Source organism: Perna viridis, chromosome 11, assembly GCF_037379345.1.
Source record: "Perna viridis isolate PV_CMFRI_1.1 ecotype Kerala chromosome 11, ASM3737934v1, whole genome shotgun sequence".
Classification (NCBI taxonomy): Eukaryota; Metazoa; Mollusca; class Bivalvia; order Mytilida; family Mytilidae; genus Perna; species Perna viridis.
This window is the reverse complement of record NC_142455.1, coordinates 27,522,607-27,548,277: the sequence shown is the minus strand read 5'-3', so window position 1 is coordinate 27,548,277 and position 25,671 is coordinate 27,522,607. Positions and strand designations below refer to the sequence as shown.

Below are 25,671 nucleotides of genomic sequence, written 5' to 3'. Positions count from 1 at the left end.
GTCGGCATTCCAATGGGAACAATTTGTGCTCCTCTGTTTGCTGACCTATTCCTTCACTCTTATGAGGCTGACTTTATAGCTGATCTGATCCAAAAGAAAAAACATCGTTTAGCTAGATCCTTTAATCTTAGTTTCCGCTATATAGATGATGTATTAACGTTAAACAATCGTAGTTTCGGGGATTTGATACAGCGCATCTACCATAAAGAACTTGAGAAAAAAGTTACTACAGACACTGTGAAATCAGCCTCATATCTTGACCTACACTTAGAGATAGATGGTAAAGGAAAACTATTGACCAAACGTTATGACAAACGTGATGACCTTTCATTCCAAATTGTCAACTTTCCTTTCATCTGTGGAAAGATCCCTTCGGCACCTTTTGTAACTTTGCATGTATATTTTAGTTACTTTATGTTCATTGTTGTCTGTTTTCCATGTCTGGACTTTGTCCATGGAGTACATTCTTTTGATTTCCGCTAGAATCTAGGTTCCTTGATTACTTTTTTTAACTGAATTAGTATTTTTAATTATGTAATTGTCATTAAATTGAAAAAGATGCCATCATTGTCACTTTTGGGGTGAAGAAAGAATTGTCTATAAAGTAACAGGTGAACAACCGAATGCAATTATACAAAAAAGTAATTCCGTGATGCATTGCCCATTTATGCACCATACCATATTTTAGTAACACCATAGGTATAGTTGTGTTCGACTTTTAAAACATACAAAAATATTCATTGGTATTTTTTTTCTTTAACTCATTTATATATTAACTTCTGTCTAGATGCGAGTAAACTTACTTCGAGGCGTTAACTGTACCAAGGTTCTTTATATCGCAAAACTTGTCTTCCTTACACAAAAACTATTATTTATTGTTTTGGAAAGTGGTTTGGTAGTTACCAATAGAATATAATTAAAGTTTACGTTTCGTGAAACGTGGGGCTAGGCACATCTCATTCACATATTACCTCGAGGCCTAAAAATCTAATTGTAGCACATCATTCAAAATTATTTACATCATTTCTAAATGGCCTCGTTTTTGTACTTTTGAAAACTTGAGGTACAACTTCAGGTGATTCCTAATATGTATCAGAATCGGCTTATCGGTTTCAAAGAATTTCTCCGGAAAATTTCATTGATAGGAAGACGGAAAATGACGGAAAAATAACAATAAAAAACGGAGTAAAAAGAATAAGTCGCCGACACTTCATGGTCGGTTACTTCATGAGCAAAACCTACATACAAAAAAAACGCAAACGCACGTGCACAACAGTATAAAGGAAACAGTGCAAATAGTTCCTATCAATTTTCTCAAAATGCACCAAGAAGTTCTTGAGCGGTAATGACGTGTGCAAAATGTACCCCTTATAAATTTATGTTCAAAATATTCATTAATACTTTCTTTTCTCTGATGTATTACGTGAAAACAGCAACAAAATTGTTAGAGAAATCAACATATTTTACAGAGTTTTATTAACAAGAAATAAATCATAAGTAATACTGGTAACAAATCAAATATAATAGAGTCATGAACAATTTTAAAACGTAGATAACAAATATATCACAGGCAGGTTAAAAGTGAGTTCACATTTCTTCATGGAGTAAAGTTGTTAGTTCTGAAAAAAATATAATGGTATACATAGAAAGTATGCAATACATAATGGGTATATTGAATATTTTAAGTTCTACAGAGTTTAATCAATAAGCGTTCGAACTACAGAGCTTACCTAATTTCAATTCCCATTCAATTTGTGACTGACTACATATTGGTATATTGGTGTGTTTTTGCGCTATTTATAGTAAAGATAATGTTCTAACACATATAATATTAATTTCAACAGAGTTTGATCAGTACACGATAAACAGCAGCTTTTGTACTGTTGCTTCCATGTGAACGTTTTCATATAGCTTAGTTTCATATGCTACGATTTCTTAAGCTTTTATGTTACAGTTAAAGGATTTCCCCCGATTTCACTATTAGGTACACAGTAGTCAATACACCTGAGGTTTAAATTCCCCTTATAGCCACAATTACCAATTGATTCCCAATAATAGAATGGATTGATAGTAATAGATAAGAACTTACTCAATATCAAAACTTTTTTCAGAGTATATCGCTAAGGCGAAGTCATTTTGATCTTCTGGGCCGTTGGAATGTACAATCAGCAGATAAGATCCAGGATCTAAGCAATATCCACAATCAACACTGTTTCCATAAGAAAATGGTCCATCATTTCCGCTGGTATCTTGTACGGCGTTGCTATAATTACTAACCAGGAAGTCGTAATCTGCAGGAAAGTTATTTCTGTCCGCCTGTTAGTATAAAAAAATATTAAGTTTAATCAATGTAATAAATCTAGAATTAAGATTTTATGTTTAGATCTTGTACATTGTTTGGGTATCTTTTTATCCATCAATATTTGTGTCTTGATGTTAAATCTTTCTTAGGTCCTAGGGTTTATGTTGACTAATAATAGGTTGAACTTCTTTTTGGCATGTTTTTCGAGTAGCATTTTTTATGGGTGTTTCCGTCATATTGCTGTATGTTTATCTGCAAAATATATCATGATAGGTTTCAAATCTTGCCTTATTTAATATGTATTTTATGTTTCTGGTGGTAAATATTATTTTTGTAATCATCACATACGCTCACCTCTGTCTTTATTCGAACTAATTCTGAATTACTTAAGATAACCTAAGCACAACGTACCTTAAATAATTTGATTCCTAGTGGCATCTTTGCATTCGGGTTATCAGGGTCCGGTTGCATTATTTCAACTTTGATTGTTTGAGCTACAAAAATATGGTAAATAACTCATACATTTTTCTTCTCAGCTGCAACGTTTCTATACAAAGGCGAAGAAACAGCACAATTACAAAAAACCACGCCTTCCTGATGAAAACTAATAATTGAGCTAATGCAAATGTTCTTTTTATAAACTAATATCCCAAGGATGCATATTTCTTCAAATGCATAATACCGATTTATTTTCATATTCAATTTCAATACGGTACAGAAACCATTATTTTCTTCAATAAATTTATGTATCATCTTGGAAAATATGTTATTCTAATATGATATGCTTCAAAGAACTTTAGACCACAGCCATGGTAAAAAAGTGATAAACACATGACCAAAATTTCATTCAACACATAGGCTGTTTCTTTTCAAAAATAAATCACAAGAACTCCATTTTATCATTGTTTGACCACGGGCTTGCCATTTATGTCGTTATTTAATTGCTCCTAATTGATCGGGGTAAAACAATGCAACACAAATGGGCAGCCCGTGGTTAAACATTGATAAAATAGAGTTTCCGAGATTTATTTCTTAATTGACATCAATCATCAAAAAATTTATCTGTCATCAAAGATATACTTACGTTCATTTACTGTCAAGAAACACTGAGGATTTGAGGCAAATGTGTCTCGACACGAAATCTGTCCTCCGGCATTGAATCCTCCTGCAAATCTTCCAGGCATGCATTTGGTGATAGCTGAAATATAATGTAAAATATCACTCAAATTGAATTTCATAAAAAAGGATAAAATGAAGTTACGATATTCTTTAAAAGATGAAAATGTCTATAAGACAACTAACTGAATGAGTTATATCGTCTAACTCGGACTGCGACTTGTACTCTACAGGTACGAGAACAAAATTAATTCCCCTTGACTTTCCGTTGTATAAATAATTCCTTTGACTTTGTTGTATACGAAGATAGCTCCCTTGTTCTAGCGTGTTTCTTCCTGATTTTTTTCTTTACAATCCTAAACTTTATTGCTTAGTGTTTACTGTCGAAATGTACGGCAAGGATCAACTTCTCACAAGGATATTCTTTTCATTCTGTAATTTTATGTGGAAGTACATAGATTTTTTGGTCACTTGTCATGTGTACGCATAGGTGCTAAAAAGAAAAAAAATGATGGTGAATTTTTCTGACACTCTTATAGAAATCTGCTTTTATAACGCTTCTGTATTGGAGACGTTTTATGAGGTTTGAAGCGATGGAATTTTTTATATGTCAAAACGGGTCTGTTGAAATGCACTTCGAAATTAATTGGGTTTTCGTACCAACAGAGACCTTTTCTGTCCCAATAGAAAAGGTTAACAAAGTTGTATACAAGAAACTAATATAAAAGTCAGAATGTGAAAATGTGAACATAAAATTAGACAAATGGATATAAGACCATTTTATCTAAATAATAATAAAATATGTTCCACATTGAAGCTATAGTCAACATTTGTTTTTATGAATCCTTGCAATATTTCTTAAAAAGCTTCAGAAGAAACAGAACTCAAGGTAAGATCACCTATATCTTTCAGATAGGAAATAATGTCCATTCAGAAATGAAAGTTTGTGTTTGAATAGTCATTTAAGGATATACAGATATTAAATGCAGTGACGACGAAGCGCCATATTTTGAAGGAATTTCGGATTTATATGACATTTTTGTTGTTGAATATGTATTCTAATCAAACATCTTACGTAGTTCCATTGTTTGTCCCTTGATATCAAGCTCAGGTCCTTTTCCTGCAATTATTTTGGTACTATCTTGCACTTCTCTACAAAAAAAATGTAAATACCATCTTTAGAATATATTGGCTTTTGTACGTCCTTGCTATTTTGTTATGTCTTCGTTTTTTCCTTGACTTTAAGGTTTTTATTCAGCTTCAACATTTTTACATTTCCCATTTATTAATGTTTGTGAAAAGGAAATATCACGTTCCTTAACCGTCCGATTAACTTTGAATGATATGAGCCTTCATAATACAAAAATACTAATCATATAAATATAGCAAATTTTGGTGTTTGAATTACGCATCAAAAACATGGAAAAAAATATTTAAAAGTGTATAAATATTAATATGACGTTTCTAGATTAATTCGACAAAATCTACGGACATTTTCAATATACAACATTATCATCACCAAATATTCATTTTTATTCAGTTTTGAGTGTGTGCAGTTGTTTTCTTTAAATAACGGTAACAACAAAATTACAGAACACTAATCCGATCCATAAATGTCCATGTCGGTGCAAAAAAAGTCCTCTCAAAGCGATTATATGTCCATCGTCGACTTTATAGTCCTCAACCGACACTTAATTTGCTATGTCCACGAATTTCTATTTCTTAAGATGTAAGCTTATATGAACATTTACTCACTGTGGGTTTGTTAAGGGACCAGCAGAGAAAAATCTGATAAGGAACTCTTTGAGAACCTTGGGATTTTCATTACAACCATTCATGGTCGATGGAATTGCAACGTATCTTCCTGGTGATACTGAAAATCTATATGAGGCACTGAAATCTACTAGATACAAATTGTTTTTGTCACCTAATTCATCAAGAACAATGAACTTTGAATCTTCATGTAGAACCTAGTTGGAAAAAAAAGAGAACATATACGTTGGTTCCTTTTCAATGGACAAAGATGAAAATACAATAAAATTTGTCATGAAGCTATCTATTGGATAGATGTTTCATTTAAAAAAAAACATGGATAGTTACCTTGCCAGTGAATCTGATATAAACTCATAATAAAATACATAAGGGTCAATAGGTTCCTCATCTTAATTTTCTGCGCAGTTTTTGTTTCTATTTTGTTTTTATTTGTTGGCTCTGTCTTGTTTTCTTTTTGTTTTCATTTTTGGGATACCAGTCAAGCTGGGGATTTCCTTCATTTTATAACAGAATATTTTGTTTCATGTCCTTTTATAGGAATATATAGATAAAGTTGAGGACTTTTCAGTGAAATATTTAGATCTTGTTCGTTTAGAATACTGACAGCTTGTGACTGAAATCCTTTCATACTAAAATCAAATACTTAACCTTAATATAATCATGCCTTCAAAACGTACTAGCACAAATGTATCTCTAAATGTCAGAAAATCAATTTTACAGCTGGTGTATTATGATATTCGAATTGGAAATTAGGATTACGCATACTCTTCACTATACCATGAAATCAATATGAGGAATTGCCAACACAAATCATAAGAGGATTGGAGTAATTTCTGAAAATAAGTACTAGTACTTAAATGTGGCCTACTTTGTAAAGGTCAACTCTAATAGCTATCTTGTCATCCTGTCTGTCTGATGTTTTCTGAACAATCTGAACTACAAATGGTACCTTTCCACTGCCGTCAACACCTTTAAAAATATTTAAAGTTAACGGTTATAATTGTAGAAAAATATCACTACGCTCACTTTGTACGCAAACAACAAGAAACGCTTGAAAAGAACATATATGATCTGACCTTCCAAAATCTTCTTACTAAACCATATATATGATACATTCGCATCCATCTCTAGTACGGAGAAAATATTATTTTAGAATTAGTTCAAAGAACATAAAAAATATTGTTAGAGTTACTATTTATATAGCGGTTAGTTGGAAGCGATGTTAATCGTCTAAAAAAAGACTTCTGCAAATGGTTTAATGCTCATGTAAAAATAGTCAATATAGATAAAAATTGTTGTAGGAATCGACATAAAAATATTTAAATACATCAACTTGTAACTCCAATAAATATTTTTTCGATTAAGATTTTTGAAAATAAAACAGGCTTACATTTATCATGTAGTATACTTTTAAGAAACAATCTCAAATTTACTAAATATATGTCAAATAAATGTTATCTTTATAAAATTGTACATGTTGTCATTTTACATTAGAGGTAAAATTTAGCTTTAATCCTGCTACTGTTATACGTCCGTCTTTATGATTATGTTGTGTTTATATATCGTTAATATCATTTATTAAGCATGAATTTGGAATAATAGGGACATAGGGACAATGTATTCATTTTTTTAAATGATTTTGACCACACTTTTGATGCAACCAAGAAGCAAGACAATAATGCCAATATTACATTCAATGAAGAATTCAGAAATTAGATGCACAAAAATAATTTTCAAAATTTTATAACACGTTGTTCCATCCAATTATCATAGTTTAAGTTGGCCAACTTTTTTTAATTATTTTACCGTATTACAAGTTAATAATGTTGTTTTAGTTTTTTTTTAATGTTTAAATAACGACATTTAAGATATGTAAGTAAGCTTTTTAAAAATATATTTAAGAGATTTTTTTTTAAATCTCTTAATCTACAATTAAATATTTGCTAGTAAACAAAAGGATATAAATGAAATAAATAAATTACAAGAAAGTACCAGAAATTTCCAAAAAGGAAATATCTCAATGATCTGTTCAAATTTCGTTAAGTTGATAAGGAATGTGAACATATATCATGGATACAGACACATCCATGTTATAAGCGCATAATAATGAGTTCAACATTTCATTGAAAGATAAAATAAGTTTGATGGGACAAAATAAACTCTGTGCCACCTGTATTAGATAAATTGCTGGTTTCTATATTGACAGCCTCTCAAAAATACTATTGTACGTACATGTCCCTGTGAGAATCAAACAAATGGTGATATACCTTGTTACAAAACGTTTTATGTCTAAAATGCATTGATTGCTCGTAAAAAAACACTCTAGAGGAAGTGTGGAAGATCATTTTAAATTGGCTATATATGAACACACTGGCAAAATATTTTTCGGTACATTTCAAATGATTAAACATTTATTCACCATATCTAAGTCTGCAAAATAAATTGTATAGGTGACTGAATGTATTTGCCACTATATAAGTTTTTTTTATATTTCATTTTCACTATATAAAATGCTTTAATCTTACAGGGATCTGTACGTAAAACAAATGTTCCTATGCATGCACAACTATCACTATTGTTCATTTCAAAACTAGTTAGGTTACTTTATATATCTACTTTGTATAATTGTATAAGGTTTTAAATAGGTCATTTCTAATTCCATTTATTTGGCTCTCAGATCATGTCGTTGTAAAATCCATCGGAATAAAAGGCATATATTTTTTTTTATCTCTATACTGTTTAATTCAAATACATTATTAGAACCTTTTTCAAAAACTCATCTTGCAATTAATTAAATGATCGTACATTAAACGAATGTCCGAGAACCAAACACAATAGATTTTAAAGAGGTAAACCTAGGGCAAGGGACACAACTCTTGAAATCAGTGATATGATTGTATCTTATTCAATTTCACAAAAGCCTATCAAGGTTTCATTTGAAAAAGAATGAAATCAATCCAAGTTACTTTGATGCTTATATGAGATTGATGTAAAATGCTGAATACAAGCATTCCAATAATTTGTAAGAGTTGTGTCCCTTACCCTTTGTCTACCTCTTTAAGATGACCATTGCAAATATTACCTTTACATCCTATTAAAAGAAAACATCAACAAAGTAAAATAAACACTGTAATAAGTATGTTGCATGTGTGGCAGGTAATGATGAAATGAGAAAACGTGAACAAGAAACTGATTGATTTTAAAGCAAATCAATAAACACAAAACAAGTTGGGGTTGCTAATACAACTTTTTTTTTCACACAAATATGAAAACTGTATTGGTGCATTGAGATAAGGTGTAGACCATGTCTACTGTGGGAATAAGCAAAAACCATGTAATTCAAAATAAAATTATGTATATTCTCTATTAACTTTAGAGGTTTATATCGTTAACCCAACACTTCCGTCAACTTTTCAAAGAAATAGGAAAGAATAATATTTACCATCATCATTCACTGTAACACAGAAAGCTGGGTTCTGTAATTTATTCTGGAAACCTCCTGCTTTTCCTTGACGCCAGTTGCCATAAATGGTTGTGATGTAATCTGGTTAATAAAACATGTTTCATCACGAAACATACATACCGAAAACAAAACGTTCAAAAGAAAAAGAAATTTGGCAATTTGAGAAAAAAAACTTAAGGAAACTAAAAGGAAATGATCTCCCTCAAGAGCAACAAAAATATGTTGCATCGGTAAGGTAAGTCTATGCATGTACGAACGGAATTGAAAGGCTCATTGACAAAAAATAAAACTCTTTTCACCCCCTTCAAAATGTACAGCCCCGTGCAGGTCCGGGTGTCAAAAGAATAGGCCTGCAGCAGCGCTAAGCTTGTCGTAAAAGGCGACTAAATAGTGCTCAGAAACCTAGCCGGGGGCTAGGCGCTCTGCCCACAAAACAACTGGGATGTGTGCCCCAGGTGGTGGAATGAGGTACCCCTGGCATGTTACATGCTGGGGTTGTCAGGCTATAATACGGAAAACCTGACCGCAAACCATAGTGGTGCACCATGTTGGGAAAGATGCCACGTTCCTCGCACGTTAAAGAACCATGCTGTGGTATTCGATAGGAGTAGGAACCTTTGCGCTCCGCCACAGGCGGCTAAATTGTCCGACCTTACCCATCCCTCCCTTTTGCTAGTGGCAATCAAAATTTGTCGACCCTACTGTCCTTGTGTCCCATCCCGTTTTTCATTTCATGTTCATTTTATCATCCGTTTCATGTTCATCGTCTGAATATAGCTGAAATATTGCTGCTCGGACGTTAAACCCCAACAATCAATCAATCAATCAATCAAAATGTACATACTAAATTAAGTACCATTCTGTGTAAGAATCAGGCAATGGGTGGCACATCATATTTCTCAATCTGGTCTTTTTTTGCCTCAAATACATTTAACACATCTAGAAACTGAACAGCTATTTAAATTAATTCTGAAGCATCGGTGATGTAGATATTTTTTGACTGCTTATATAAGGGAAAAGTTCGGGAAAATTTTCCCGCCATTTTTCCATAGTGCATTTCAACTAAATTTGACCTATCAATATCTTAAAATTGCAAACTTTTCAAACACTTTGACAGTAATTTCTTGAGGTTATGAGGTATAAATACTTGGATTATGCAATAAAATGTCCGTGTATCTTTTCTTCATGTGCCACACCTTATACACATTTTGCTTGATTCTTAGACGTTGAAGTACTTAAATAAATAGTATAACAAGTTTAGAGATTATGATACTTGAATGTAAAAACAATATATATAGTATCAACATAGTTGATCACAGTCTTTTAACAAAGATTTTTTTTTCAAATAAGATGGGTGGGCAAGTTGGAAACATTTTATTTATTAATGTGCCAATAATCCAACTTCAAGGCAGTCTGAACTATTAAGCACATGTATATTCATATTTGTTATTATATAATCCTATCCCATAATGATTAAACTTACTTAATGTATCACCGGTCCCATCTCTATCAAAATCTGGTGTTATATTACAAATTGTGCATTGTTCAAAGTATCTTAAAAAATTATCAATGTCCATATAAAACTCTCCATCATCTTTGTTTGGATGGGGGATTGCACTACTTGCTTGAGACATTTCTGGGCTCCTGTAAAATGAATAAATCTGCCAGTGTAACCTCTAAAGCTGAGATGCTGTCAACCGTGAAATTTTCGCGCTGCCATTTTTTCGCTGTTTCTGCAATAAATCTGCTTTCATGTACTTTTTAATTCGCGTTGGTTCCTCAAATTGTAGTATAAATGTACTTCGAAGAAATTACTCGCGACAGTTTAATTTTCGCATCACTGGCCTTAGTGCGAAAACAGTGACAATAAAGCTGCCACGAAAATTTCACAGTTTATAGTAGATGTGTGTTTATCTTGATATATTTTCCAAATGTAATTCAGCAGCATAGTAATTAAAAATGCCAATTAAAAGCATGTAAATGTGAATAAATAGATGGATTTATCTTGTCACATAAAGAACACTTATTCCTTCCTTTATTTTATGAAATTTATAACAATAAACTTGGAAACATATTTCTAAAACAATGAAGAAAAATTGTAAATTCCTGCGAGTATTCACTTGTAATGAAACATTTCAACACCAATTAATTTCGAAAGCAAAAGCAAAAAGGCTACACCTGTCATAGAATTACATATAAACCTTACCCATCACTCCATGGACCAGACCATTCCTGACGACCCCACGGATTTCTTAAACGGACCAACAGTGTGTTTCCATACTGAAGCAAACCAAAAAAACCATAATTAACTGAAACATGGATTCAATAGTCAGGACATATAACAATACTTTCAAATACTGAATAAATTAGAAAACTTCCAGAAAACTGAGGCATTTATCTCTCGTGTTCAAACTACTAAGATTTACAACGGCATGAAATTACATTTGTAGTACCTTTTGAGTTCCGTTCATTGAATAAGCGTGTCCTCCAACTAAACCATGCTGTCCATCATTTTTTGACTATAATGAAAAACAATTTTTAATTATAGTAGGATGAAAAACAATTTAAAAAAAAAAATATTTTAAATGTCTTCTTATGCATCAGAGAGAAAATAAATCCAAGTTTTGACTACTTTAATATGAAAGACTAATTATGATATATTTTGGCTATTAGAACAATAACAGTACTTTCGTTAACAGAGAAGAATTATTTTCTATATTGCAGATTTTCATTTACCCCTAAAAAGAGAAATGTATTTTGCATATAACAGTAAACCCGTATTCATTTTCTGACCATTTCTAGTATTTGTTGTTGAAAAAAAATAGATTAATAAGGATGGCAATTTATATTATAATCTATAATGACGGAGCTTACCGGACAAACACATCCGACCATTGTTGTAGGTGATTGGAAGGCATTTGTTAGTCTATGAAATAAGTCAGATGGCGATTTTTTCATTTTGTCAAATTTTATTGTTTCTCCTACTCCTGCGGTAAGATTCATGAACGCGTCAGCTGTCCGTCCGCCCGTTACCTCTTCGTAACTACCATACATCCTGTGAAAAGGGTAGCGAAAAATAAATAAAAATATTAAAACAGATATCAATTTTTTTTTGTTTTGTTTGAGCCAAACATTGTAAGATTGTGGACAAAAATAAAAATCGGGTCCTACGGTCATAAAGTTGCACTTTTCATAAAATGACCTCTGATAAGTTACCTGACCTTTCAGTGGCTATTGACTTATCATTTATCTATTGGGCTATATCATAGTTTTAAATGTTGTCGTCAGTGATACACTCAAATTGACAATTGAACTGAGTAATTAATTAATGCGCTTTATTTTATACAAAGCAATCGAGTCTTAGAAATAATTCTGCCATTCTAGAAATGACGAAATTTGAATAAAAGATGGGGATTAGCCTTGTTTCTTGCTTCGTAAGTTGGTCACACTGAGAGTTCCCATGCGAAATTTTGAAACTGAAATAGGAAATATTAACTTTTCATTAGAACTTAAGAATACATGTACATTACATGACTTACTTTGCAAATGCTTTTTCGAGAAGTGCCACCCACATTTCATTGCGATCTTCTTTATTTGAGGCACCATACAAGTGTCCATGTTGGGCAGGAAGCTTATCGTCAATATAAATATCGCTCCATTGTCCAAACCGCCAAAATCTGCAGTGGAATACACCATCATATTCTGATGTTCCGATCTTGTAGTTTCTTCCGGGTATAACCTGAGAACAAATGCAAGTAAATTAAGTATTTTAGAGCATTCAGTTTTACTAGTCAAGATTCAATAAGTAAATACATACATGTTTTCACACGACTATACACCTTGGCACCAGTTTTCAAAAGATAAAAATCTGATATATGGCATGCTGACTTTTTATTTCAAATTTCCTGCAAAAATCTATATTTAAAAAAAAAATTCTACGCCGGGCAAAACAATGCAATGTTTACTCGAGTAAATTTTGTCTGGAAAAGTAACTCCTGTGGACGAAGAAAAAGCTGCTACTACGCCAGAGAAAACAATACAAAGTCCATCCGAGTCAATTTTGTCTAGAAATGTAAGTCCTAATGACGAAGACAGAGCTGGTACTAAGGGTATGCCTGAGAAAACAATACAATGTCCAATTGAGTAAATTTTGTCGGGAAAAGTAACTCCTATGGGCGTAGCTGGTACAAGTACTTACGCGTCTAAGGAGACGTGGTTTATCAGCAATATTAGCCACCATTGACAGGAACCAACAGGTTCCAAACCTTCCCTGTCCGATGTCAAACCTTGTGGTTCCATCCGTAAATAAGGATGGATTATCGACTCCCGGTAATTCCTAGAAAGTAAGTTTACATTATATATCACCGTGTTAATACAAGGTATAGGTTACAGAAATATTGGAATTATATTTATCCGAGAAATGACTGTAGTCTCTTATATACGAGTAGTTTATCTAGACTGGAATGTTCCGATATGCAACTGCTCATAATATAACACGCTGTATCTATAACTTTTTAAATCTTCAAATGAGCAACGTTTTAAATTTGGTTAGTGGTTCTACGCGATTCCAATTAACACTAAATTAAGGAATTGTACAATGACTATCCAATAATGACAATCATCATAAAGGGATTGTGCATCTTTCAAAAGGCTGAATTTAATGAACGGTAAAGAAATTTCAGGTATCCATCTACCCCATATTTTTTTCCTGTACTTGACCTAAGATTTCCAGTATCGGTTGGATATATATACATGCAGGTTTGCCTTTTATAAATATATGTCTAACCACAATAATGATTTCGTTTGATATTTAGAGGGCTAGGATCAAATCAGACATGCATATAAAATGCACGTACAGAACTCATGTACATTACATTTACATACCCCTGGTCTCAACCATTCAAGTCCACCAGCATTAGGCACTGCCTTCTGAACTGTAAAATCGTAATCGGTAAATAATCCCCCTTCATTTGGAGTGGGCCTTTGTGGATTGTAGAAGTCCTCAGATGTCGTCCTAAAGTTGATTGATCGCTCGAATGTCCCGATATCCGTCGGTATGTAGTCGGACACAGTGAAATCTGGAGGTTCAGGTGAATGCACGCCATCTGTGTTAGTATAGTCTATGTTTTGTTTATTGTTACCCGTGGGCATTGGTAATGGAGGGGGAGGGTCATTTTTTGGAACTGGATCACTAGGAGGAGCATCATCTTGGGGAACTGGGTCACTAGGAGGAGTTTTATCCGTTGGTACTGGGTCACTGGGTGGAGTGTCATCCTTTGGAACAGGGTCACTTGGGGGATGGTCATCTTTTGGTACTGGATCACTGGGAGGTGATTCATCATTCTGCAGGGTAAAAAAGTATATTTGGCGATTTCGTAAAAATGGGCTTCTATTTGAAAAAGTATTTCTTGCTATTTGTTTAGTCATTTTGTTTTAAGGAGTCGTGTTATTTGGGTTTTGTATTTTTGTTTGTTTTGTTTTTGTTTGATGGCTTTTATTTTTCACATTATAGTTATATATAATTGTTGTAACCGTCAAAAAAGTTTAATGTTAGTCAATATACATGTACATGAAGCGGGAACTTAAATAATGCATCAAATCAAAAGATCATGCCAGTGTTCCTGAGAGTGTCATTACTGAAAGACATTGTAAGTGTATGTTGAAAGTAGTTAGGGTGCGAGTAAAGTATGCAGTAAAATATCAAAGTAGTCATTTCTAATTCTTTTTTTACCAAAACAAAAATTCTACAGTGACTAAAACAATATCGATAGGTATGTTTTTTCTTGTTTAACCCAGCACACCTCCTTAAAATTATAGAAGAAAAATATGAGTCACTGTATAAAGTCATACATGACAATTAAATTACAAAAATAATCAATTAGAATTACACAATGACAGACAAGACATACAGTGTAGAATTAATGGAAGTGACTCTGTTTACATGTGCACGTGATTTTTGCAGAATACATCATTTCCATTAAAACTTGAACGGCTTATCATCAACATAATATTCATCAATAGCGATACCATTCCGTGAAACAGAAAGAATTACTCGAGCCATAAGTAATTACGGCAAAGTGTTATTTTCTTATATGATAACTACAATGATTTCCAAGGTTTCAGAGGTAACACGACTAGATGGAATTACTGGTGGTTTAAGAGTTTGATGGAATAAGACATCTTTTTGTCGGTAGTTAAGTTCAAATGTCAGGTCTAAAAGCGGAAAGATGTAAAGAGAGCTCTCATAAAATATATTGAAGCAATATTAATGTTTTCAACAGATATTTTAAGTAAGCAATTTTTTTTATATCACTACCTCGTAATGGCAAAAGTTGCAGTGTATTAATTAAAGAAGAGTGATTTGGTATTAAACCAAAAGAATAAATGTACACAAAGCCAGACACAAGAAAGTATAACGCAGTTATATTAGCAAAGACAACAAACAAGACATTATTAGTAGTACGAAACAAACAGTCCACACAGAATAAACGTGAAATCGATTTTTACCGGTTGAGGGTCGACATTTTTATCGTCATTACTTGTGGTCGATAACCGTCTGCTTGTAACTAACTGCATGTTCGAAGTGTTGTCTGTTTCTTCTGACGATTCGTCTTTCTGGAGCGGCGTCGGTCCTGCATCATCCTCCTTATTATCTTCCTGTGGCATTGGCGGAACGGGTTCTTCATTAACTTGTACAACAGGTGGTGGTGGAGCAGGGTCTTTTTCCTCTTGCTCCACGGGTGGTAGAACTGGATCTTTTTTCTCCTGCTCTACCAGTGGTGGTGGAACAGGATCGCTTTTCTCTTGTTCTACCGGTGGAGGCGGAACAGGATCTTTTCGCCTATCTTCCTGTAGTGGTGGCAATACTTGAGGTGCTGGCGGAGGTGGAGATTGTTGTCTCATTTCTCGTTCAGTCAATTTTACAGGAGGTGGGAGAACATTTGTATTATTTTGTTGGTCGTCTTTCTTTTTCTTTTCACTTTTATCACTGTCAGATGATGACAATGACGAAGAAGAAGAAGCAGACTTTGGTCTTTCATTATGATTTTTCCCATATAATTGGGCATCGGAAGGTGTAATGGGTTTCTTACTTACTTTAATGTTTTGGTTGCCATGGTGACCAAGTGAGGCGTACTGTGTTCCAGTATCTGATGATGCAGCACAACCCATTCTTCAGTTGATAATCCTGTAGATATAACCAGTAACCAATTATATTTATGTTTATGATTACATCGTTTCCCACTCCCAGGTATTTATCCATATTTTTGCATATGGTTTGATTTATTTTATACCCTCTCTCTAACAAAATGCTATATTTACTGTCAAAGTACTTTCATTCATGTGTATTTAATTCAATTTTCGTAGTTTTTGAACAGTGCGTTCGTTCGTGGGTTTGTAAACCTTTGCGTTTGGCAGGTCATCACCGTGTTTAATGGAAATTTTACCTTCCGTTTTCCAAATTTTAATTTGTGTTTAGCCTGAACAAGAAGAACTACGAACATTTGAACTGCACAAAAGTTGTCACAGAAAATTCCACCATAATGCGCATGTAAAATATAGATATTTAAAAAAAAAAAATAAATAGATTTATCTTACCATTTATTTTATCATAGACCTTTACAATTGTCCATTCAGGTCCATTCATTTTGACCGAAATCCTTTGCTATCCGCAGTACTTTGTCCACATTATAATAATTAGTGGTTATTCATACATGACAAGTTATTGTGTAATCGACCAGGTACATATGAAGATTCAAAAATGACTATTATGCAAACAAAGTAGGAGCATGCGTCGTGGTGACAAAAAGTATTGTATAAACTGTTGTATCGTACATCAAAGGGTAACTTTGCAGCAAAGAACAGTTCATCTTTTCTACGGGAATTGAACTGAATTGAATTGAAATGCTTTTATTATTAAAAATTGTAAATAGCTAACCAGGCACTGGTGAATGCTTCATCGCATAATGCGGCAATTAAATGGTGTTGAATAGGTTCAAATTAATATAAATTGCATTAAATGACATTATAACGTCGGTGTTAATATGAAGGAAATTGCCCTTGATCTTTACTTAAACCAGCATGTTTCTGAACTATAAAGTTAAGTGCTTTAAGTATGGAAACAGCTACATGCAAGTAAAATAACTGCACCCTCCCCCGCCCCCCCCCCAAAAAAAAAACGAGATGTAATTGCATCATTTTATTTTTCTTCCAATATACTAAATTTCATATGTATTGTATCTATTGATGCTAAATGTTTTTATTTCCCTTGGTCTTTCGTGTGTTAATTTATTTATAATAAAAGAATTATAATTTCGAGGGCTAATACAAGTTCCTGTATTATAAATAAGTGTTTCTTATATACAGGAAAAACTTCGCGTCATGACGAACATTAAAAGTTTACAGTTATCAATAAATATTTTGGGCAGATACTGGTAGTACATACAGTAAAAGAAACTCAGAAAATCTTATTTGTAGGCTTAGGTTGGTTGGACTATCATAGTACTGTATTTAAGAAAAAATCTTCACTCATCTCTATGTTAATTTTACGGTTAAACGTTTTTGTTAGAGTAGGAAATATACAAGTAAAAAGGGAAGAATGTCATGCTCCTTCTTTTAAGGAGAATTTATCTTCCGTCACTACCAGTAATTCCTGTTATAAAATGCTTATTTTTCTCATCAATATACATGTACATACATCACACGTGAACGCAATAAAGTACAGCATAATCCGGATATACTATATATAATCCTTATTAAGGATCATTCTACATAAAAATCAGGCAGTGCGTGTCACATACATATTAAAAAAAAAACACACCATCTGTAAAGATTGTTTAATTCAGTGGTTTATACAGTTTACAATATCAATCTCTCTTTATATATAAAATTTTGCTGTTAAAGATATAAACTATATAATACATATGAAAAGTCCTATTTACGGAGTTACCTCCTCCGTTTATTAGTGACATAAATGAATATACATCAATTTGCAGCAAATTAGTTAGAAAAAATATTTCTATGATATTAGTTAATAGGTTCTTGAGACCAAATCTGCATCCTGTGATTAGTGTATTCTTAGAATGCAGGTGTCACAACCAAAGCTACCGATGCCTCAAGTTTATACAGATCATTACTTAAACCCTTTCCTCTTGAAATCACGTGTCGACCTACATATATATTATATATCTGTATTAAAAATATTTCGCTCCAGCAACCCCCTAGAATTATACAGAGGTGTAAAAGGAATTTTGGTTGCAAAAGAATATCTTAAGATTTAAAGATGCGCTTAATGAAACCAACAAATTCTCACCACTACAAACAATTATATGCTTGGTCAGTGATTTATGGGAATGCTGAGAACATTTTCTTCCTTAAACCCGATCTTTTAGAATTATTTAACCTTATACGTGTCTTCCTCAAGAGCCCACTCTGGACCAACCTGGATTGAATCCGCCATAGAACATGACATATCGAATATAGTTTACTAGCATTACAATTGTATAGAAAATAAAAGACTAAACCAGCCTAAACCGAGTCCAATATAACAGGGCAGGTATTGTTTGATAATCACCCCAAACAAGAGATAGTATCGAAATTGAGACAGGTTCAATGTTTTTTTTCGGTATCCTAGTTATTTTCAAACTGGTTTTATCCATAATTCTTGAAGTAAAAGTAACACCTACGATTTACGAGAATGACCTGATTTAACCTGCATATAAACCACAAATAATGTTATCAAACTTTTACAAAATACAATTTCTTCATTGATTTTTCTTCTACAATAGTAACATGTAAACCAAGTAACTAATGATGCAGGGAAATTCCTGCATGGACAGGACACTAACTGAGCCTCTTGTCCCTTGGATCAAGATAAGAACATCTAAATAACTATTTAGAAAACTCCATTTGAATGGTATTTTGAACCCTTTTTACCATATTAGATGCAAAAAAGGTCACAAGAAATAATAAAATGGGGAATAATCCTAAATCCCCCTTCCGAAGTGATTACAGAGGAACCAATATATAGGTTCTGTGGGCTATTGAGGACATGATGGACAACTACAGGATCGGTCCCTTACACAGCATTAAACATTTTGCTCTATTTACGTGGGAATACAACATTTCAAAAATGAAAATCTGAGATATTCTTTCTTCTTAAGAATTTTTAATCTATAAACTTGCATCGTCGTCTTGGACAAATTTACATGCAACAATTAAAGACAGTTCTTATTACCAAAATTTAAACAAGACTTCGAAGTAAAGAGTGGATGTACACCCCATTTTTTGACATAAAGATTTATAACAATGAATTGAATCCCATTGTTGTCATAACAGATTAAGTTTAGTATATATATCCAACAACAAATAATTTTGTATTTACGACTTACCTGTAAATAAACCCTGATCTAATGAAGACTATTCTTCATATAAACATTTCAATTTAAAAATCCCTTCCACAATAATGATAAATAGATGCTAGTTTTAACACAACTGAGAAAAATACACAGGTCAGATTATATGGAATGCAGGAACCATTAATCCAATGAACCGTAGAGTTCAATTTAAATACAATATTTTGAAAGTCCTTTTCGTAATACTAAACCCTACTTAATTTTGTCGGATGAACATATATATGAACATTATGAATATCGTGTTTACAGTTGGATCTAAGCAACTACGTAAACTTCGGAACCGGATCGATTTTCGTCATTTAACCAGAGAAATCCAACTTTAGTAATTAAATCTAAAGGCGTAAACATACTTCAGAAGCGTGTCCAGATATTTAATTATTTCATTTCATTGTAAAAGACCCAATCAATGTTTTTTTTTTCACATCCAATGGTTATCGAAATGAGACACTCCTATTTTAAGGTACTCGTGAACTGAACTCCAAACCGGAAATGGGAAAAACTATAGAACCATGATTATTTAATTCTGAAACAAAACAAAAAAATTACATGTATACTGCTGTTTACAGGGGATCAAAAAACAAACAAACAAAAAAAAAAAAAAAAAGAAAAAAAGAAAAACGTGGGAGTCAATATTGTTCTATAGGATAAAGGAGCATATACCAGCTACATTTTTGTATGTAGTGTAAGCGTCCTCTGTCTCTCTAGAAAAATACATTCACCAAGTTATGTTTCGCCAAATGTAATGCGCGAAAAACATATGTAGACAGGAAAAGTGTGTTCCTATGAAGGAGTTGGACACACCATATCGGCCGTTAGAAAGACAGAAAGCTCGTATTTAAGAGTGTTGTTCAGATAAAAAATGGTCTGTGTATTTTGGGCTTGTTGTCGATGTCAGTAAAACGAATAATTAGTTGTCTTCTTTTATTTTTAATAACAGTGACGCCCAGGTAGACACAGAATGTGTGGAAAGAAAAAAAAGCAGTAGCTAGGTGACACTTTATCGGGGTAATACTCCAATCTTTCAAACATTAATCAAGCGGATAAAGTAGAGTTTGTGAAAACACAGAAACACATGGTCAAGCACAAAAACGAGCAAACAAAAACGAACTTAAAAAGCAAAAAGACGTCTGTAACAAAGACACGTATTTTTTGTTCATTCATTCACCAAATAAAATACATTGGTTATTTGAAAAGTTATTTTATTGACTGCCTGCCGTTAATTTACTCTCAACAATTTAAACAGAAATGTTTGCTTATCCATACAGAATGGATGCATTTTAGAGGGAAAACTGCAATTAAATTAAATGTACCTTTACATATACAGCAATTTAATAATTGTGTGTGGGGTTTCTGTCTCTTTGACGTACTAACCATATCCATTCTCGTAATATTAAAAAAAAAACAAAAACAAAAAACAAAAAAAAAAAGCAATGCAATAAGATATTGTCTTCGCACTTGAAAATAACAAACTGATTATTATTGGGGTTAAGCAGCAATATTTCAGCTATATTCAGGCGATGAACATGACATGGATGATTAAATGGCCATGAATGAAAAAAGGGATGGGATACAAGGATTATAGGATCGACAAATTTTGATTGCCACTAGAAAAAGGGAGGGATGGGTAGGGTCGGGCAATTTAGCCTCTTGTGGCGGAGCGCGAAGGCTCCTACTCCTATAGAATACCACAGCGGTATTCTTTAACGTGAGAGGAACGTGGCATCTTTCCCAACATGGTGCACCACTATGGTTTGCGGTCAGGTTTTCCGTATTATAGCAAGGGGTACCCCATTCCACCACCTGGGACACACAACCCAGTTTATGTGTGTGCAGAGCGCCCTAGCCCCCGCCTAGGGTTCTGAGCACTATTTAGTCGCCTTTTACGACAAGCTTAGCGCTGCTGCTGGCCTATTCTTTTGACACCCTTTTTACACTGCCAGGAGGGAGTTGTGATATTTTAATTATACATATGTATACATAATAATTTTAATCTGATAATTTAGAACAGTTTAAAAACTGGATACAAATTAAAGGTGTTTTTACTATTAATACACCCGTGCCATTTATTAAATTCTTAACAATTACTGAAATACAGGAGAAATGTCTAAAATTGATCAAAAGAGTGGGTTCTGATTCATACTTTTATCTAAAAATAAGTTTCCAGGCTACCATTAGATTATTTTATTCTCAAATTATACAAAACAAATCAACATAACTTTCCAACAAAAGGATGGAATTCTCCACGGCCCTGAATCCGCCATTGACAGTATTTGTATATAGAATCGCGTCATCTCAAAACTTTGAAAGTGAACTGTTCATTCATGAAGGAATTTGCAAGTTTTTTTATCTGATCATAATATTGTGTTACCTTTCTTTGTTAACCATATTAGAACGTGTTGACTTGTACTGGTAATAACCAGGAAGCTATCAAACCGAATTAAACCCACCACATATTTTATGCACATATCTATATTCAGACAGTACTGTTCTTAGTTTTGTTTCTATTTTGTGTGTATTTTATGTTTGTTTGATTTCTTAATAGTTTTGTTACTTCGTAATTTGTTGTATAGATGGGATCTTGACCACTGTGTGTTCCTATTGACTTCGTATTAACTTTGAAATATATAGGCTTTTTCGCTATGTCAACAAAAGTAGTTACTTTTTCCCAAATTGAAATAAATATGATTGTTCTAGAATAATAAAAATTACCCTGACTTCACTGAATAATGATTTGTATGAAAAGTACATCTAGTATCTACACGACCAAAATATGTTGATTTATTCGAAACGGCGAAATGATGAGCTTTGCAAGTATTCACGTTCCAAAATTTACATGAGAAAACCAGTGTTTATTTATATACTTACGCGTAGCTCACCTACTGTAATAGACTGATCCAGGAGGTAGGGACGCCCCTCCTTAAAAATAGGAAAATGTCCTAAATTGTATTATATTTTATGTTCTAACAGTTAAAATTTAACGACTGCTATAATAGTTCAATACATTACCGTTTGTTAGGTGCATTATGAAATTTACGCATATTAAAATGAAAATATAATTGCATAATTTTTATATCTCAATTTACTAGAGGATCAAATTGGAGCCCCCTTTTGTACATATCCGGATCCTTAACTGTCCGCCCCTTTCACGAATCAAATTGGGGTGCAACCCTCCCCCCTTCCCCTTGAGTCCTGCTTGCGCTCTAAAATGACAGCGAGTTTAGCGTACGACCTAAAATTAGGACAGAGTCCAGCGTACAATTCACAACTCTGCGTCCAAGTCCAATCTAAGAAATCTCTTACGTCCGGTTCCAGCACGTGGAGTATTGCGAACGCTTTAAAAACGGGCTGAATCCCGAGAACGAAAAGGGGGTTATACCCTTTAATATAGTCTCCGAATTTCCTTTGACCCATGTCGACATACCAATATCCAAATAAAAAAAGTGCAGGGTTGCAGGATCAGAAGAAATTCGGACTACCTTTAATAGTACAACAAATGAATATAATAAATATGCAGTTGACATTCTTAACATATTTTTCACCTATATGTTACACGAATTAGCTTGTACAAATTAAACAGCTGCTGTTGTCGATGTGAAAACTGACATCCTCCAGCTCGGAACTCAAGGTTAGGGGTCGGTAATCATATAAATATCACCAATCAATAAAGGCATCCCTCGATAAAGTGTACACCAATTATAATTTATCGTCTAGTCCATATCATTAATATTCATTAAAAATATCCACTACTTGCAATGTTTGTATGAACAGATTATTAATGTAGCATTCTAGAGACCGTCGTGACTTTATGCAGTTATTATGATAATTAGCATACATGTGCCTGCACTAATTGGCAGCACATGCATAACTATTGGTGATAATTACTATTTGTAAATCCACATAAAAGTGGTTTACAAAGTAAAGATAGTGTGAGATAAAGGCTAGCTATTTTTGTATCGACTATTTATACATTTGTAAAGACTAAATGTGATCTGCTGTCAAGCGTAGATTTTATAAACATCCGGATTTTTCGTTAAATTCAAGTTTTTTCGTCAAGGTGAGTTGACTCTTCTCAACTGTTTTATTTGTAACGCGGAGTGTAATCTATTTACTTATATAATCATGCAAGGTCACGTCAAAGACAATCAAATAATACATTTTTGAATTTTTTTTTCAGCCGTGTTGAATGTTAAAGTACTAAAGTAGCTAAACAGGAAACTGGTCATTCGAGAAAAGTACACGCCTTTAATTTTTGCATGCACTCTGATAAAAAAAAACAACAACAACAGAAGACGGATATGTGTATTTTATCGAGATGACCGTATACACGTCGACGTGGTCCGTACGTCTGTATTCTGGACTTCTAATTATGTACTTCTTCTCTGTCTGTGATCTTGGTTACAATACAAAGTTTGTATTGCAGAAATTGTCCATTACACGTTACGTTTCATTAAAAATATACAATATTACAATGCATTATAATTACACAATGCCATTACCCCAAGCCCGATATAAACACTAGCACAATACTCGGTGCACGTGAAGCACTCCAGGATTTCAGGAGTGTTTAATATCAATATGTAAGCGTGACAACGATAACCGACGGACCTTTAAAAACAAATTGGGATACTGAACTCACCCATGTTGTTTTACTCAATTTAACAAATATAGCAACGTATTTACACATTTCAGATGGCTTGGAGAGCGGCTTGGCAAGTGACTACTGGAAATGATCTCGGTATAGATGACTTTCTTAGTCCAGTTACTGGGAGCTTAGCTTATTTTGTCGTTACCATGGGAACAGGTTACATCACTCGAATTTTAAACAAACAATTCTCTCCAGCTTGGTGTCAGCAATATATTGCGGACTTTTCAGCTACTTTAGAAATGTGTGCTTACTTTTTCGAAAACAATTTTATAATGAAACATTATGGTAGTTTGTGGTTATTTATAGCAGTTGTAATTCAATGTCTAGTAGCTAATCGGACATACCTAGGTGCTTCAGAAAATCCCGTTAAGTCATTTTATGAGCTTTGTACTCGACAAACTACAGTCAAAACTGCTGCCCTCAAAATCCTTGTTCAAACCTTAGCAGGCGCGTCTTCATACTACTTTGCAAGGTCGGTGTGGTCCTTGGATTTGGTCGAGGACCACCGAGAACGCTTCGTAGAGACAGCCTGTGACACTGATCTGACTGTTGCTTTGGTTACTGGTATGGCGATCGAGTTAGGAGCAACTTTAATTGACACTTGGTTAGGACTTCAGACGATCGCACCTCAGTCTTTTATTGATGAGGTGCTGAAGTTAGCGAATGGTGCCTTCATGATTGTAATGGGTGCGTTACTCGAAGTAAAAATATTACTACAGGGATGCCAAATATCATAGAAAAAAATATTCATAATTTACACCTTTATCTTGACTCGACTTTTAACATTTAACTGCACTTTTTGTTTACTGTTAACAGTAAAAGAGTATGATTAAAGAGAACATTTCAACACACTATTAACATATTTGCCTCTGCACTTCAGTATATGAATAATCACTTACAAATGCTTTACACAAATAGAAACTAATTCTAGTATTACTTAAGTTCATTAGTATTTTCTTCATTTATTTCTCACTTTTTAGGAATGCACTTGACGGGAATGTACTTCAACCCAGCTATGGCGTTTGGACACATGTTTGGTTGCCGTGGGACATCAGCCTTAGAGCATTTCATAGTTTACTGGATTGGCCCATTTATAGGATGTTATATAGCTCTAGTTCTAGACAACAAAATACACATAGATGTAACAAAATTAAAAGTAGAAGCAGAAAAGAAAGAAAAGTAACAAGAATCTCAATTTTGTAAGAGAATAATCATTTCTTGACAGAGCTTGCTTTTTCATCTCCTGCTCAAAAATTGTAGCAACTACTTATAATTCAACTGTGTTTAAATAGCCTACACTACTGTAAAACCTTATGTGTACAATTTACTCAATTTTTGTGTTAACCCATTACTAAACAAGAGATTACATTAGCCATATTTTAAAATGACAATCCCTTGTATAGTTCCCTGTAATGTTATTACTTATGGCAAAGCATACCTGCATTATTTACTTAATAAATCATTGCACTTAATGGATCATGCTTATTTAAACTTAAAATGACTAGTGACTAAAACATACTTTTCTGTTCATACCTATGTGGCTACATACTTAAAAGCAAATTTTATAACGGCTGTGCAATATTCATTACAGAGGTGTTAATAATGTAGTAACATATCTCTACCTTTGTTAAGTTTGAGCCTGTTTGTATTAGTTTTTTATTCAATAAATTTTTGTTATTTATTTACTACTGTTTTATTTAATATAGATATTATATTCCAAAATTACAATGTAATGTAAATATCTATGTACTTGCTGACCTATGTATATATGGACAGACCAATGACTGATCTACAGCTGATCAATATTTGACGATGGACTTCAACTGTACACTTGGGAGACCTCAGGCACAGATTTGAAAGGAGGCAGACCAAGGGTAAGCCCCATAAAAACGGTGAAAAGTTTTTTCGTACAAATCTTGATTTTCACAAATTTTACCCCTGGCTGGCTTTGGTTGGCATT

The 25,671-nt window shown here is 33.4% G+C and overlaps 2 protein-coding genes across 5 annotated transcripts; one reads left to right on the top strand and one right to left on the bottom strand.

Annotated features, from left to right (window-relative positions):
- Positions 1-1,459: 1,459 nt before the first annotated feature.
- LOC148603569 (calpain-2 catalytic subunit-like) lies at positions 1,460-19,566 on the bottom strand. 4 transcript variants are annotated; one of them, XM_088551775.1, is made up of 17 exons: positions 19,043-19,566; positions 15,162-15,840; positions 13,539-13,997; positions 12,853-12,990; positions 12,194-12,393; positions 11,529-11,709; positions 11,108-11,173; positions 10,861-10,934; positions 10,138-10,298; positions 8,634-8,735; positions 6,060-6,160; positions 5,174-5,388; positions 4,494-4,570; positions 3,387-3,500; positions 2,714-2,796; positions 2,090-2,316; positions 1,460-1,619 (listed from the first exon to the last, which is right to left on the bottom strand). In XM_088551775.1, the coding sequence occupies exons 2-17, from the start codon at positions 15,822-15,824 to the stop codon at positions 1,598-1,600; spliced, it is 2,883 nt and encodes a 960-aa protein (XP_088407901.1). In that variant the 5' UTR covers positions 15,825-15,840; positions 19,043-19,566; the 3' UTR covers positions 1,460-1,597. The 4 variants fall into 4 exon arrangements, with proteins under 4 accessions (XP_088407901.1, XP_088407903.1, XP_088407902.1 ...); XM_088551777.1 differs by having other exon boundaries at positions 15,750-15,840; positions 19,043-19,550; XM_088551776.1 differs by lacking the exon at positions 19,043-19,566 and adding an exon at positions 16,251-16,776.
- A 3,267-nt stretch (positions 19,567-22,833) lies between these two features.
- Positions 22,834-25,392, top strand: LOC148603568 (aquaporin-11-like). The gene is made up of 3 exons (XM_088551780.1): positions 22,834-23,120; positions 23,756-24,398; positions 24,692-25,392. Exons 2-3 carry the CDS (start codon positions 23,756-23,758, stop codon positions 24,892-24,894), a joined length of 846 nt encoding a protein of 281 aa, XP_088407906.1. The 5' UTR covers positions 22,834-23,120; the 3' UTR covers positions 24,895-25,392.
- The last annotated feature ends 279 nt before the right edge of the window (positions 25,393-25,671 follow it).